The sequence below is a fragment of the Trachypithecus francoisi genome, unplaced genomic scaffold, assembly GCF_009764315.1.
Source record: "Trachypithecus francoisi isolate TF-2019V2 unplaced genomic scaffold, Tfra_2.0 Contig01585, whole genome shotgun sequence".
Classification (NCBI taxonomy): Eukaryota; Metazoa; Chordata; class Mammalia; order Primates; family Cercopithecidae; genus Trachypithecus; species Trachypithecus francoisi.
Window position 1 is genome coordinate 874,839 of NW_022681444.1, and position 16,608 is coordinate 891,446.

A 16,608-nucleotide genomic window follows, 5' to 3' on the forward strand; every position below is an offset into this window, starting at 1 on the left:
AGGCCTCTAGCCCTGCTAATTGGGTCTGTGACCTTCTGCTCATGTGTTTGAACGGCTGGCTGCTCTGGGAGTGGGCCCTGGCACCCTGCCAGGGGGTAGAGCCCAGACAGCTGCCCCTACCCCCTGGGGCTGAGGGCCCAGCTGGCATCTTGGAGACTTACTCCTGGGGCTGAGCAGAGTTCTTGGCTCTTAGAGGGCTGGGGATGCACTGGCAGCTTCATACACATGTCCTAATCACACCTGGCACACAGTAGGTGCTCTTCACCTGTCTGTGGTTGTCACCGGACGCCCCTCCCCGGCCTCCCAGGCACCTGACAGCAAGCCACACTCTGCCTTCACAGATTCCTTTCTTCATTCACCCAGGAAACATCTCCGAGCAGAGGTCTGGTCTTGGCTGTGGTCCAGGAGTTGGAGAGTCAAAGCTGAGGAGGAGCTCACAGACTACTGGTGTGCCTGGTGTGTGTGTGTGTGTGTGTTTGTGTGTGTGTGTGTGTGTGTGTGTGAGATAAAGAGAAAACTACAACATGGCAGGTCACTGCCGGATCAGGAGACGCGCAGGGGATTGTGGGCATGGGAGGGAGGAGAGTGGGCGGTTCGTGGGGGAGGTGTTGGGAGTGTCAGAGTGCTGAGGCTGTGGCGGCCACCTTAAGAGGTAAGGCCAGAAGGGAGGCCACACGCCCTGCTCACTCAGGATGCCAGTGCCTCCTGTGGGCCTTTTCCCCAGCCACACTCCTGGAGATGTTAATAGGCATCATGTTAAGAAAGGAGGGCCAGGAGACATGCCCAGAACCTCCAGGCTGGTGCCTGGTGGGCCAGAAGGCTGACTCAGGCCTGTTGGATGCCAGAACTCTGCCCATGCACCAGGCCGCCATCCAAACGATGGGCCCACGCCCCCAGGGCAGCTGTGGGGCTGTGCAGGAGGGAAAGTGCTCTACCCTTTCGTGATCCACAGCTGGGAGCAACCGAACTGCCGAGGCTGTGCTGAGCCCAGGCCCGAGGAGGGCAAGGCTTTGAACGTGCACAAGCAGCACGCCAGCTTTTGCCAGAGCATGTGTGCGAGTGTCCAAAGAGTCCCTTGCAAATCATTCTGAGACCTGGACTTCAGGCGGGGTTTTCTCACTAAATGCTTCTGGCAGCTTCTTCTGATCTTGTTTTAATCTTCTGGGGCTTTGGTGCTGGGGTCACGCAGTGCAATTCAGAGGATCAGACACTCCAATTCCTAGGCAGGAGGGGCTGGGCATTTGGGGTACAGACTGTCTACCTAGCTAGCATGGCCTGCAAAGGTTTTCCTTGTCCAGAAGGATTCGGACGCATGTTTGAATGCCAGTCACATGTTCCTCTGGGTCCATCAGAACCAGACGTCCAGGAGTCCAGTTCTGGTGAGGGTACAAAATAAGGGGGTACAATTCTTCAGAAAGGTGTCTGGCAATATGAAGCAGAAATCTTCTTATGACTAGTTAAGGGTAAAGGCTTTTGGTATTAAAGAGGCATGTTTGAGGCTCAGGTCTGCTACTAACTAGCTGTGTGACCAAGGGCAGTGACAATCTCTTGAAGTCTCAGCTATTTGTATAAACTAGATCTCATAAGAGCTCCCCCTACATATTTCCCGTGAGGATTAAATGAAATGGTGTACAGAAAGTGCTTAGCACATTCCCAGTGAATGGGAGTTGTCAATAGTTCCATTTCTTTTTTCTTTTTTTAAGAGTCTCACTCTGTTGCCCAGGCTGGAGGGCAGTGGCATGATCTCTGTCACTGCAACCTCTGCCTCCCGGGTTCAAGTGATTACCCTGCCTCAGGTTCCCGAGTAGCTGAGATTACAAGTGTGCGCAACCACGCCCGGCTAATTTTTGTATTTTAAGTAGAGACGGAGTTTCACCATGTTGGCCAGGCTGGTCTCGAACTCCTGACCTCAAGTGATCCACCCACCTCGGCCTCCCAAAGTATTGGGATACGAGCATGAGGCACCGTGCCCAGCCTAGAATAAGGATATTTACCCTCGCATTTTTTCATATTAATGAAAACCTGGAAAGGATCTAAAGATCCAGTATGACGGCAATAGGTAGGCAGACCACAAACGTACACACAATGAGATCCTCTGCAGTCACAGACAATAGAGGTTACAGAGACACACGGAACAAGTCCACATGCTGGCATATTGCAAGGAAGTTGCAGCTCTGTAAAAGACATGCAGGATAAAGACTGGGCAGGGATCTCCAGGAATGCTAACAAGTAGTGGAATGAAAGTAATGGGATTCAGAATGAATTTGTCTCTTTCCCCTAACATTCCAGATTGTCTATCAGGCTACCAGGTAATTTTCACAAACCAAAAATTACCTGAAAAGAGCAGTTTTGCATGGATCTGGCCAGAGAGGTGAGCTGGGCAACAGCCCTGGGCCCTGGTGGCTGAGTCTGGACCCTTCTTACTTAGTACAGTGGAACTTCAAATAACCAGGATGCAGCCAGTCAAGACCCTCATGTGACTGGAGGGTGTTCAGTGTCTCACCCACTAGGAGACAAGGTGTGCAGTGGAAAGAACTTGGCTCTGCGTGCAGGTGGTCAGGAGGGGCACGTCGGATCCACAACCAGCTGCAAGCCCCTTAACCCTTAAGACTCAGAAGACAGCCCTATATCTGGGCTGTGAAGATTAAACAGGTGGCAGATGCCTATAATTATCTCCCTCCATACTCTCAGCAACTCTGTGAGGGCCAGTGCCCCAGCCCCTACTGCCATTTGTTCCCAGCAGGGAACAAATGACTAGCTGCCTGGCAGAGAGATGCTCCCCAGGATCAATGTGTCACTCTCTGCCTTGGCCTTCGTCTGCATACAGTGTGCCACCCTGAGGGGCCCGGCAGCTCATACCACAACGCTGCCTTTCAGAGCCTGCCATTGGCTCTTTCCAAGCACCCAGTTGGATGGGCAATTCCCCTATATCTGGCAGGCCAAAAGGAAAATAACTTGGGGCCTGGCAGCCGTGCACAGCCCACAGAAACCACCACAGCCTGTTTTATTTCTCTCTCTTTTTTTTTTTTTTTGGAGACAGAGTCTTGTCCTGTTACTCGGGCTGGAGTGCAGTGGTGTGATCTCCGCTCACTGCAAGCTCCGCCTCCTGGGTTCATGCCATTCTCCTGCCTCAGCCTCCCGAGCAACTGGGATTACAAGCATGTGTCACCACACCCAGCTAATTATTTGTATTTTTAGTAGAGATGGGGTTTCACCATATTGGCCAGGCTGGTCTTGAACTCCTGACCTCAAGTGATCCACCCTCCTCAGCCTCCCAAGATGCTGGGATTACAGGCGTGAGCCATCGCACCTGGCCACGGCCCACTTTTAATAGGAGGGAAGCTGTGAACCTCACTGTGCTCACTGTCACAGCCATCATCCCCACTAGTCAGAGAAGCACACGAAGCTAATTAGGTGTTAACAGAAAGCGTGGATAGTAGAGAAGAATGGACCAGGCCTCTGTCATCAGACAGCCGATCCTACCATTTTCTGGCCCTGAGAAACCTTGGGCAAGTTACTGAAAGTCTCTCTGAGCCTCAATTTTTCTGTCTGTCCAATGGGAAAGCTACCACCTACCTGTGGGAAAGCTACCACCTACCTCTGACAATCTTTTCTATTTTATTTTTTGAGATAGGGTCTCACTCTGAGGCCCAGGGTGGACTGCAGTGTCATGATCTCAGCTCACTGCAACCTTCAACTCCCCAGGGGTCGAGCAACTCTCATGCCTCAGCCTCCCAACTAGCTGGGACCACAGGCACACGCCATCATGCCCAGCTAATACCTTTGACAATCTTAAGGGATGTTTGGTAAACGTCATTTCTCTTTCCTTCCCCAAGAAGAAACAGTCAGGCATGAGTGCACATGGTTCCTTTGGTGGTAAGAAGACTGAATAGATCCAGTTCAGACTGAACTCCAGCCTTCAGGGAGCCAGAGAGGAAGGGTGGCCTGCTAGACAGGCCATCTCATTTTAGGATGTGGGGCTCTCTCTGGGCAAAGCCAGACTAAAGACAGACCCTCAAGGGCCCCGTTCCAAGGACAGCATCAGAGTGTCATGGAGAGAATGAAATCAAGAATTGTGAATGCTGGCCCGGTCACTTTTCAACTGGGTGACCTTGGGAAGACTGGTCAAATCCATGTTCTGAGCCTGAGCTCCCACTCTGGAAGAAACGATGCTAGCCCAAGAGGGCCTAGAAATCAATGGGTGCTCCACTGCACCCCCTGCTGACTGGTGTCTGACCCACAGCCTCTCCTGTAGGATCCCTCCTACCCTGATCCCTGCCCCAGGGAAGCCCCGGGCATCCCATCAGCTAGCTGTGCTCTGAATAGTAATGGAAGTAGCCAGTACTTCTTGAAGAGATTGAGTAACTGAATATTAACCAAGTAATGTCACCTGAAAAGTAGAGGGAATGTTTCCCCCGGAAATCTTTTTGAAGTCTTCTTCCAATTGTCAACGGCCAGTTTTAAGGGGCTAGGAAACCTACTGTTGATTCGGAAAGAAAATGTGACACAGGAAAATTTCATTTTGGGAAAATGCAAGTCAATCAAGAGTCAGCATGGAAACTCCCTTTTCAGGCCTCCTTTAAAAAAAATATTACGTGATTGTGCCTAGTAGGTTTTCAAAGTTACTTGCTGAATGAATGAATGCATGAATGGACAGATGGAACGACGGAGGGATGGACATCAGCTGAGAAGGAAGAAATGAACTTCACGGGTGGACTGGCCAGAGAGTCAGCTATTTCAGGAGACAATCTTGCTCTCAATCAGCCCCATCTTGCTGTCCACAGAGCTGGTTATTTTATTTTTGAGACAGAGTCTCTGTTGCACAGGCTGGAGTGCTGTGGTGTGATCTCAGTTCACGGCAGCCTCCGCCTCCTCAGTTCAAGTGATTCTTGTGCCTCAGCCTCCCGAGTAGCTGGAATTACAGGGGTGCACCACCACACTCGGCTAATTTTTGTACTTTCAGTAGAGACGGGGTTTCAGCATGTTGCCCAGGCTGGTCTCGAACCCCTGACCTCGGGTGATCCACCCTTTTTGGCCTCCCAAAGTGCTGGGATTATTTAATGTGCAATTGGAAGTGAGAGTCGGGGCAAGAAGTCAGGAGGAATGGATCTCTTCCCTCCACTTCAAAGATCCTGCATCCCCTTCTGCCGCCCTGGTCCTCTAAGTTTCCCAAGCACTTTCATATTCCCAGTGGAGATGAAGATCTGTGATTCAAGAAAACCCAGGCCAGATTAAAGGGCCAGGCACCGAGTCTGTGTGCCCAACACGGAACCACCACCCAACAAAGCCCCATTAGGATCGGGCCCCTGCTGCCGGCCTGGCTTCTCACATCTCCCAATACAATGCTGACAGATTGGTGGAGCCGGTTTCTTCCCCCCTCCCCTGAACAATATTTTATGAGGAGTCTGTTTTATTAAAATATTTTCCGCTGGATGCTTCCTGTGTTTCAAGAAGTTGGTCCTGCCAGCTGGAGCTGATGACAGTTGAGAAAAACACATTCAAGTGCTGTTGTGACATGGCATTTGGAAGGGGCGGAGCACAGTGGGGGGGGTGGGGAGGCAGCATGGGAAGAGGCGTAGAAAAACACCCGGGTTGCACCAGAAATGCCACTGGCATTATGGGAGAACAACCTCCCCTTCCTCGTTAAACACACTTGAACAGAAACCCTTGGAATGACGTCCTGAAACGTACCCCTCTATCTCCTTGTGGGCCCGAGCCGCTGTGACATATGCTCACAGAAAACCTGTCATTTGTTTTCTATCACTGTTAGTTTGTCAACCACCAAACTGGCTCCCAAGCTCCCACTGGTTTATTTCAACCCCAAATATTTCCCAGCAGAAGTAGAAAACAGGGCATATTGAAACAACCAACCAACCAACAAACCCGAAAGTGATACTGACACGGCTCAGGTGATAAGCAGTAAAATGGGATCATCAGACACTGGCTCTTTGGCACACACTGCGGAGTCAGCCCCTCTGCCCAGTCTGGAAAGGCAACGGCATAAGTCAATGTGATGAAGAGGTCTAGCCTCTCATCGGGAACTTGGCCACAAAATGGGTAATGCTTTTCTGTAGGATGTGGAGCGTAGCTGGTGTTGCAATGGTGTACTGGATTTACATCTCAGTATCAACAGGCCTGTGACCTTGTATCCTGGTACAGTGTCTAAAAGGTTTAGTCCAGTTTTAAAGGTGTGACTTAAAAGAAATGTGACAAATTTCATCCCCTTAATTAAGGAAGAACAACTTTAGTCGGAGGCACTCAGGTGCCATGCAGCATTCTCTCCACAAGGGGGCAATCATAATCCATCCCTCAATGTTCCCACCAGGCTATTGTGCAGAGCAAAAGTTAAACTTAATCCAACTTCAGGAGTCCTCTCTTCCAAATTTCTCATAACTTAGCATCCTTGTGTGCAAGCACGTGCGCGCACACACACACACACACACACACACACGCACACACACACACGCACACATAATTCCAGGACTTTCTGGGCAAAGTCTGAGGGCTGTCTGGGTGGGCTGATTCCTTCCCCTTACTATTAACCAGAGAATCCCAGGGAGCTGAAGTGAACTGAAACTTGGGTTAGGCCCCAGCTTGACAGTTTGAAATCATTTTTCCCCCTTCTCACTCCAATTCTGTCTAGGACCTGCCATGTCCCTTACCTTCTTTCCCTGAGACATTTTCTGAGAGCCAGCCAGACATGGGGGCCTTCCCCTTTCCACCCAAATGACTTCAGGATCCCTGGGGTAATTTTTCTGACTCCTTCAACAATCCTAGACCAAGATGAACTCATGCACTTTTTCAAGGCATCACAGGAAGCCAGGGTGTAGCCACTGAGTTGTCTGGATAGAGACCGAGGGCTGCGCGCCTTGCGGACAAAGGGAAGCAGCACTACCTTCTGCAGACGGCTCTGGTCTGGATGGCTCTGGTCTGGTCTGGTCTGCGGCCTTCTGCCTCGCCCCCCACAGGCAGCTCTACCTCAGGCCACTGCTTGTCTTTCTGCCTCCCTCATTCCCTTCATCTACCCCACGTCTCCTGGGTGCGTGACTCTAGGCCAGTCCTACGGGAAGTGCCGGGCATAACACCCAGGGAGCTCCGCATCTCAGGGAGATGTGTAAGAAAAATCACAGTAACGTAAATGCTCCGGCACAGGTGGGCAAAGGGTCCTGGTGGGGCTGGGGCAGTGGATAAGGGCAGTCCTGTGCACAGATCTCGGCCACGGAGGCCTAGGAAGGTGGGTGGACCCAGTTCAACACTTGGCCTCCTTCACCAGGTTCTAACCCTCACCTACTGACTTGGTATGTTCAGCACAAGAGGCCTAGGACCTTCTTCTGAACCCAGCCAAGGACCCTTTGGATCCCACCACTCGAAATCCAGCCCAAGTGCCTGGCTCCCTGGCCTCTGGGGCCTCCCGCTGGTGGGACAACCGGACCGAGTAAGAGATCAAGCCTTGTTCCCTGAATGACCCCTTTGTGAAACACCCACTGGGGGCCCCGGGGAAGCCTCACAAAGGCCAGGGCTACACGCTTGAGATTCACAAAGTGCTGGCCTGGCAGACAGAGGGGAGAGGCGCGGTACTCACTGCTCAGGGCTCGGCACAGACGTCCTCCGGCCTTCCACTGTGATGTTGCTCTTGGGTCTCTTAACAACATGAGGACGAGGTGGGCGCACCTAGAGGAGTACAGGGGGAGACCCCAAGAAGGAGTGAGTTGGAAAAGCCATACAGGAACATTCTGAAGATTTGGAGAAACGCCCCCACCCCAAAAATGTTTAGGAAATTTCAAAGCTACAGGCTACAATAGCCCAGCCCATCACAGCGGCATCACCATCTAATAGGCGGCAGATAGACACATTAACTGGAATTCTGTGGCCTATTTAAATCAGAAAGGTGCTCCTGGAAAGCTCGGTTTCTTCATCTGCAAGATGAGGATAGTTCCATTGGCCTCCTTGCAGGGCTGCAGTGAGGGTCCAATGAGATGATGTCTACATAGGACCCGGAACAAAGAGGCCCTTATCAATGACAATTCCCTCTCATCTTCCTCTGACACCCAGAAGCTGGTTTTGTAGAAAGAAAAGGTTGTGCTCACACTTGTTTTTAGGGTGCACATGCTTAGTTTGCTCTTTTTACAACAGAACCACAGGGTGCTTATTTTCCTCTCTAAATAAGAGAGGCATGAGAGAGTGCCACTACGAATCGTCTTTCTGTTTCCCAGGGCATCCCCGTGCCAGTCCTCCCAGCAGGGTTCAGCCTGGATGCTGCCCATCTTGTGTAGCTACATGCACTGAGCAGACCTATTGGGAGGGTCTCCAGTGGGCACATCAGGAAGGACCCAGCTTCCTAACTCCACAGCTGCTGCTGCAGCAGCGGGATGGGCTTTTCTGACCTACTGCCTCTGAAAACCAAGATGAGGGCCCACAGAGAAGGACACCCTCATCCCCTGCCAGAGCCCGTGATGGATGTTAGGCTGAGAATTTGTAGGTACCCTTAGAAGTATACCCATTTGGTCCAATGGACATTATAAGGCTTTCATTTGGCATGGCCATCTCTGTACACTCCCAGTGCCTGAGACGGATGGGTTGAGAGCTAAGCTGAGAAAGTCTATCTCTGAATTTCATTGCCGATAAAAACAACCAAGCCTGCCGGGGCAGGGGGCTTGCTTTCTCCACGGATGGGATGCCACAGTTGCTGAGTTTCCAGGACAAGACAGGGAAGGAGAGCAGGCACACACTCCATTTCCTGCCTGCCCTTGCTCCTGAACATCACACCTCTTGCCCCCCAGAAGCTTGTGGGTGACAGGGCACAATGGCTTAGGAACACAGATGACAGAAGCTGGCTGCATAAAAGACAAGTCTTTATGGAGTCTCGTCAAGCCCTCAGGTCTGTGCACGTCTGATCTAACCAAAGTTTTTCCTATGGAGTGGCCAGTCTGATCTCAGACTGGTTTGGCAGATCAGGGATGTGGTAAACACCAAAGGCATTCCACCAAACTGGCTGTCTTCGTCTATGGGGTGATTGTGAAGACCAGATACAGGGAAAGTCCCCGCATGGGGTCTGGTACACAGTGGGGGCTCAATAAATGTTCATCCTGCTCCTCTGTGACCTGGATGTCCCTTCTTGTCAACAACAAAAGGAAGACGAAGAGTGGGTATCTCTGAGTTAGAAGATGAGTTTTAGGATTCTCTTATCCCTGCCTCGCATTCTGTGGACTGCCTGGTATGTCATGGTCCCTCAGCAAGATTTTTAGAAACAAGTGAACATTGCTGCTCGGAATCTGAGAAGTGCATAATGACATTGCTAGTATCATCGTGATTAGTACTGTGCCTGCCACACAGCTCACATTCAGGCAACATGTGCTGAATAAACAAGTGGATATCCCTGCACCTCTTCTAACTCTGAACTGGTTTCCCCAGCTCTGGCAGCTGGTCAACAGGGTCACCTGGCTGGAATGATCCCCATCCCCAACTTCTCCCCACAAAAGGCGGGAGTGTGGGTAGGGTGAAGGAGCAGTTCTGCCCCTGCCCCGGGGGGCCTGGGGCACAGCTTTCAGGAAAGGTCAGACTTTAAGGCCTGTCAGCTCGTCCTTGCACAGGGCTGCTCCTTGCTACAATAAAGGCGGGTTAAGAATGTGAACTTGTGGCTGAAATGGGGGGATTAAGTTTGTGGCAACTTCAACTGAACTTGCAACGTGGTGAAACATGGGGAAAAAGAACAACAGAGCTAATTAGACGAGCTGAGCTGTCAGAGTGCCGCTGAATGGCTCAGCGCCAACAAACAAAAGGAATGGGTTGGCAATCAGCGGGATCGGTGGAGGAGACTGCTTCATTAGGGATGATAAAACAGACAGAGCAGTGGGGGAGGGGCGGGGGTGGGGAGCACAGCGCCGGAGCCGCGGAGGCTGGGGAGGGAGAGAAAGACACGCCAGACCCAGAGGCGGTTGGTCACCAGCACAGCTGCTGACCTACCCAGAGTTACACACACCTGACTGGTGTGGACAAGCCAGACACAAAATTACACTCACAGACATGACCATCCTGAGATATACTGAGGCCTCCAGACTTCCATGTAAACACTATCTCAGAAATACACACTCACAGAGGCACGCACAAGAGGTGAAGGCACATGTATGAATCACACACACGCACCCTCGCACATGCATGGCGGCGGACCACAACCAGGCACAGACACATACAGACAAAACGGTTTATTAATGAAGCCTGAATCACGGACTGTGCAGACAAGTCTTGTCCTATTTCAGTCATCACACCCATCTTTCTGGGGTGCTTAGGAAGGGTGGGTATTGGGGATGAAGGAAGAAACCCACAGGCACACATAACAGTGACTGGCCCCACCAGTGTGAGGATCCCAGCCGCGCCGAGGGAGAAAATGCTAAACAGAGATTTCCAGCTCTGTTCAAGGGGGACTGGAGGGGAAACTTGGGAAGCCAGCCAATTCCCCACTGGATTTAAAACCTGAGAAATCTAAGTCGGCAGGGTTAAATGTGTATTGAATACAAAAGCACTGAGTACATTTGATTTTAATGGTGAGCAAGAAATAATAAATACAGAGCTTATAAAGCGCTTCACACGCAGGCCGACGGCAGCCTGCCTCTCCCTGGCAGGCCCCAACCCATACCCCTTCGTCCAGGAGACACTGGCATGGTTTTCTTCTGCTCTTTCCTTTTTCTTGTTTTTAAAAAGAAACCCCAAATCCTCGGGTAACATCTGAACTCCAGCCACAGGTGCCAGGCTACAAAGCTCCTTCCAGAAAGGCTGACTGGCTAGACCCTCCCCCGCCCCTGCTACCCCGGGCCAACGGCTGCACTTCTGTCTGGAACGTTTGTGGCTACGTGACCCAGCAAAGCCACACTGGAGGCTGATGGCTCCTGACATGGGAGCTTGGTAGGCTGTCCTCTTCGAGGCCCTCATGGGGCCTATATGCTGAGTCTGCCCGGTTCCCACCTAGTCTGTAGCAGGGTCCACTGGAAATGCTTGCATAAATGCACGTAGAATAAATGGTCCTTAGGGGCCCAGAAAGCATAAACCTTCTGTGACTCCCAGATTGGTCTCTTAGTGCTGCTGCTTGGCAGAATAAGTTCGGGGGACACGCCAGGGACCGTGCTAGGCACTATACATACACAACCTCTATTGTTAAACCCATTTTACAGATGATGAAACTAAGGCTTAGAGAAGGTGAGGATCCTGCCTAAGGTCGCACAGCCAGGAAGTGGCCAAGCTATAATTCAAACCAGGGCAGGCCTCTCTGACTTCCAAGCCTAGGAGAGCTGGTTCTCCTAGGCATCCTGCCTGTTCAGCATGCCATCAATCCAGGAGGTTCGGCCAAAGCTAGCACCAGGCTAGTCATCTCCTGCATTAGCTCAGAGCCTGAGGCAGCTGCTACTCAGTGTCTCTCACAGCATCTGTCTCCCGAGTCCTCAGTTGCCAATGGATGTGGTGGCCCACCCCCAATCTGCACAGATCCCCACACCGGTGAGAAAACACAGAGTCCACTGTTGCTGTCTCCAATACTTGAATTCTTCCAAGGGGAGTGATCCTTCCCTGAATCATGACTTTCAAGATTCTGTGCCTGCCTTGGATCCCAAGCCTCAAAGGGGAATGCTGAGAGCTACCTGCTGCTGACTTTGGCTTAAGGGGAGGCTGTTTGGTAGAAAACAGTGGAGAGAGGCAAGCTGGGCTCAAAGGCAGGACTTACCATCAGGCCTGTCGCCATCCCTGTGGTGTTGGCTACAAGTTAGGGAGATGGCATCTGCCTGCTCCGGGCTGGCAAATGAGACAGCAATTACACAAGTGCCCAGCACGGTCCTAGGCACCAGAAAACGTGCTCAATGAATATCAATTCTCTTCTCTTCTGTGTCTCTGCCACACCTAACATGGCACTGGAGATTCCGCAGACAGTTCAGCCGCTACTCATTACTTTTTTTCTTGACGGAATTTTTTTTTCCTTCTCCCAGCATTTTATATAGGTTGAGCATCCCTAATCTGAAAATCAGAGATCTGAAACACGCCAAAATCCAAGACTTCTTGAGCCCCAACATGATGCTAAAGGAAACGTTCACTGGAGGATTCTGGATTTTGGATTAGGGGCACACGAGCAGGAAGTATCATGCAAATATTCTGAAATCCGAAACAAACTGAAAGCTGAAACTCTTCTGGTCCCACGCAGAAGACGGAGGGTCCAGAGAGCTTGGAATAGTGGCAAGACTATCTAGAGTCCAGATGACCTTATTTGCAGTTGAGGAACCTGGGTTAAGTTACTAAGCATCAGTTTGCTCATTGCTAAACTGAGTGGTGACAGTGCCTACTTCACTGAGCTACTGTGAGGCGCAGCTGGGATGAGGTACCTAAGAATGATTTGCTGACTAGAAAATCCTAGGCAAGTGATGGTTATTAATAAACTGGGCCATTCCTTAGAAGCTGTAAGACGCAAAAACCTGTTAAGAATAACAACTGTTGGCCAGGCATGGTGGTTTACACCTGTAATCTCAGCACTTTGGGAGGCCAAGGTGGGTGGATCACAAGGTCAGAAGATCGAGACCATCCTGGCTAATATGGTGAAACCCCTTCTCTACTAAAACTACAAAAAAATTAGCTAGATGTGGTGGCGGGCACCTGTAGTCCCAGCTACTTGGGAGGCTGAGGCAGGAGAATGGTGTGAATAAGCCAAGATCGCGCCACTGCACTCCAGCCTGGGCGACGGGGTGAGACTCCATCTCAAAAAATAAATAAATAAATAAAAATAAGAACTGTTACTGTGTGTCTTCTACAAATGTCATCCACTTTCCTTCTCACGAAACCCCTCTAGGAATGAGGGCACAGCCCCGGAGGTGAAATCACACTCAGAGAGCTTCAGTGCTTGCCAGAGTCACACGACTTCAGCATTCAAGCCTAGCTCTGTCGGCCGCCCAAATCCGTGCTGTTAAGGACTATACTGAAACTCTCACTAGTCACACAAGGTTGCTTAGAAGGGGCCTCCTGTCCCCCAAAGCAGTTTCTTTTTGCTGCTTCTGTCTTCTTTCCAGTGACAGTGAGCAGACATATTCTAGCTCCTTGCCAGCTGTGCCGATGGGGTTTTCGGCCAACCACAGTTTGATGGGGATACGCGATGGATCCGTTGTCACATGTGGCTGGGAGTGTGGACTCACGACGGTCATAGGGGAACGTATCTAAGTCCCCCAGGCCTCCCCTCTAGCCCTCTAATTCGCACCCACAGCAGGTAAGGGAAGGGAAGGAAAACTATGCCACAGAATAGCCAACATCCACCCAGAGAGCAGCTACCCGGTGGATGCTGGGTGCATCTCCCCAGGTGAACAGACACAGATCACCCGGTCACCTGCATGCCCTGGCCTCTTTGCCTTCACAAGATGGATTTGGACATATGCATTGCAGAGGGTGGGAGGGCTAGGACACTGGGTTGTGGGGTGCTCTTTGGTTGGCCACAGAGTGGTGGCCACACTGAATGGTAGATGGAGAAACTTTTCTCTTGGTAAACAGCCCTCACCAAAAGGTCCTGGAAGGTTTCTCACTTTCAAAGCACCTGCCAAAGTTTGCATGGCTCAGCAAGGCCGAAATCTGACCTACTATGGAAAACGGCTCCACTGATGCTTAACACAGGATCCAGATCCAATCTTTTTCCATGGACAGATCTCTCTCGCCTCCCACCCCATTCCCAGGTGATGGTGGCTTCATCACATGTTGTCCTGCTTCTCCATCCTTACTTGGCTTTTTTTTTTTTTTTAAAGAGACAGGGTCTTGCTCTGTCACCCAGGCTGGAGTGCAGTGACACAATCATAGCTCACTGTAGCCTCAACCTCCTGGGCTCAAGTGATCCTCCCATCTTAGCCTCCTGAGTAGCTAGGACTACAGGCGTGCACCACCACTCCCCTTACCTGGCACTTTACATGGGAAGGTGGATCTCCAAGGAAGGCCTGGCAGGGGAGCGGTACCTGTCTCCATATGAGCGGGCTCCGTACTCTCTGGACATAGCCTCTACCCATGGGAAGGTACAAATGCATTTCCAGACCCAGATCTGGCAGGAATGAGACCCTTGTCCCCGGACTTCTGCTTCCTTTGTGAGGAACAGGGGTATGGAGGAAGGTTTTCAACCCCTTGCTCACCCTGTGAGGCTTGCTCAAATGATGCATACACAGCACACACACCACACAGTGGCCCCCTTGCTACCTATGGCTCTGATCTGGAAATCACCAAACTTATTCACAAAAAAGCGAGAGAAGCCCAGAAAATGCAAGCTCAAGATCATGCCACACAGAGAGGGAAGCTGAAAAACCCAATTCCCAGTTTTCTTTTGCCAGGCAGGAGGGTCCAAACTCTGGAGGTTTAGTCAGGCTGAGGGGAGAATGGTTCAGGCAGTGTTAGGTGGGGAGGGCAGAACCACCGGTTACTCACGGGCCTCGAGCGCTGTATCTTGGGAGGCGGTCGGGTGGGACGCAGTCTCTGCAGCTGCATTAAAGTGGAAACTTAAAACATCAGGACGCACTGAGAAGGCTCAATGCATTTCTACATACGGCCTGGGGGAAGGCACCCCATCACCCAAGCCAGAACCAGAGGGCCATCCTCGACGCCTCCCGCCTCAACCCCACTGTCCACCTACTGAAGCCATTTCCTCTGCTCATTCTTTCCTTCTAGCCTTGTTTCCAGCCTGGTTACTGCAATCATTTCCCAACAGGGCCCCCAGTTCCGCCCTCCACGATGCTCCACACAGGCTGGGGGCCCTTCCCAGGTGCAATAGGGCCAGCCCAACTCCACTCCAGACCTCTCAGGCCCTGTCCTGTCCTTGGACGCCTGCTCAAGGCTTGGGGCTGGCACTGCATGTCCCCCAAGACCGGGACCCCACTATGCCCCACACAGACCTTTCTCAACCTTCACCCAGGCCTTGTTTCCTGCCCGCCCTCCGGGTGGAAGGAGCTGCTCCAGCCAGACTGGCCTGGCAAACGTGTGCCTGTCCTTCAAGAGCCCGTCAGGTTGGATGCTGCCTCGTGTCTCCTGCTATGTGGTCCCTCACCCCTGCGCCCACGGAACCTTTTACAGGTCCGTCTCCAAGGGGGCTCATCCCTGTGCCTGCAGGCTCTGTGGTACTTGGGGAAAAAATCTGCTCAACAAATGTCTGATGAACAAATAAAATTTGTACAAAATGATTGGCTTCTGAAATCAGGATTTGAATCAAAACCAGTAGAGCACAGACTTCGCAGCTCTCCGCTCAAACCCTTTATCTTGAAAGCCCAGCAGTGTCCTTTCAACAGCCTGCCTGTCTTGATGCTCTCGCATGCGTGGGAGACAGGGAGGCCGAGTAAGGAAAGTGAAAATTCACGCGAGACCCAGGCCGTGGACCCACAGCAATCCCCAGGAGGCTTCCGGTTGTTTTCTGCCCATTCCATCACTCAGATCGGAATGTATCGCTCAGGTTAGATGTGTCTTTCTGATACATCTAACAAGATACATCACAAAGATACATCTAACTGGACAAAATCCAGACTTGCCTCAGCCAAAACAGGAGCCAATGTCCCATGTGGCCGGTCCACGTTAAGATGTGCTCTAAATTCCAGCACTTTGGGAGGCCGAGGCGGGCGGACCATCTGAGGTCAGGAGTGCAAGACCAGCCTGGCCAACATGGTGAAACCCCATTTATACAAAAATACAAAAATTAGCCGGGCATGATGGCACACGCCTGTAATCCAGCTACTCAGGAGGCTGGGGTGGAAGAATCGCTTGAACCCGGAAGGCGGAGGTTGCAGTGAGCCGAGATCGTGCCATTGCACTCCAGCCTGGGTGACAGAGCGAGAGTCTGTCTCAAAACAAAACAAAAAAAGATGTGCTGTAAATGCAAAACACTAGACTTCAGAGACTCGGCACGAGGAAAGAATGTCAGACGCCTCAGTAATAACTTTTAGATTGATTACATGTTGAAATGATAATATTTTGGATATATTAGGTTCATAATACTAAAATCAATTTCATCTGCTTATGTTTCACATTCAGAATTCCACATGTGACTCCTGTATGAAGCTCCCATTATGTTTTCCTTGGACAGTGCTGATACAGGGCTCTACTGAGTGGGAGTGACGCCCCAGATCTCAAATCTGCCTTAGAACTTGTTTTCTGAACCTGCCCCACTACTCCTAGAGGGCAGGGCCTGTGTCCCAGTTGTCCCTGGGTCCCTGCATGGAACCTGTCGGGATAGCTCGAGGGGAAAGAGGGCCCAGGGACTTGGTGGAGGGTTCCCCTGTGTCCCAGTTGTCCCTGGGTCCCTGGTGCCCTGCACGGAACTTGTCGGGGCAGCCTGAGGGGAAAGTGGGCCCAGGGACTTGGTGGAGGATTCCCTGGCGGCACATGGAGAACAAGTTGGGATAGAATGACATTGCGGCTTCCCAGATCCTATGCCGTTAGCTGGGCGTGAGGGCCGACCCACGCTTGGCGACCCTTCCTCAGCTGGTGGCTACCGGGGAGTTGGGGGTGCTGCCTAGGGATAGGCAAGGTCGCCATGCTTCTTCCCCTTCATGGCTTACAGGAAGTGTGTGGGGTAAAGGGGAACAGCCCCCCATCCCTTGATTCACACCGTTCATCAAGAGGAAGAGG

The 16,608-nt window shown here is 51.5% G+C and overlaps 1 protein-coding gene across 11 annotated transcripts in view; it reads right to left on the reverse strand.

Annotated features, from left to right (window-relative positions):
- Positions 1-16,608, reverse strand: part of DENND1A (DENN domain containing 1A) — a 555,596-nt gene that overhangs the window by 16,131 nt on the left and 522,857 nt on the right. For 7 of the 11 annotated variants that reach the window (XM_033190648.1, XM_033190640.1, XM_033190589.1 and 4 more), the window contains 2 exons: positions 14,422-14,475; positions 7,583-7,671 (listed from right to left, as the gene is read on the reverse strand). In XM_033190648.1, coding sequence (XP_033046539.1) covers positions 7,583-7,671; positions 14,422-14,475 — 143 coding nt within the window. Of the gene's footprint in view, positions 1-5,753; positions 6,108-7,578; positions 7,672-14,421; positions 14,476-16,608 lie in introns of those variants that run through there. The other 4 variants (XM_033190596.1, XM_033190623.1, XM_033190653.1 and 1 more) reach the window with 3 other exon arrangements.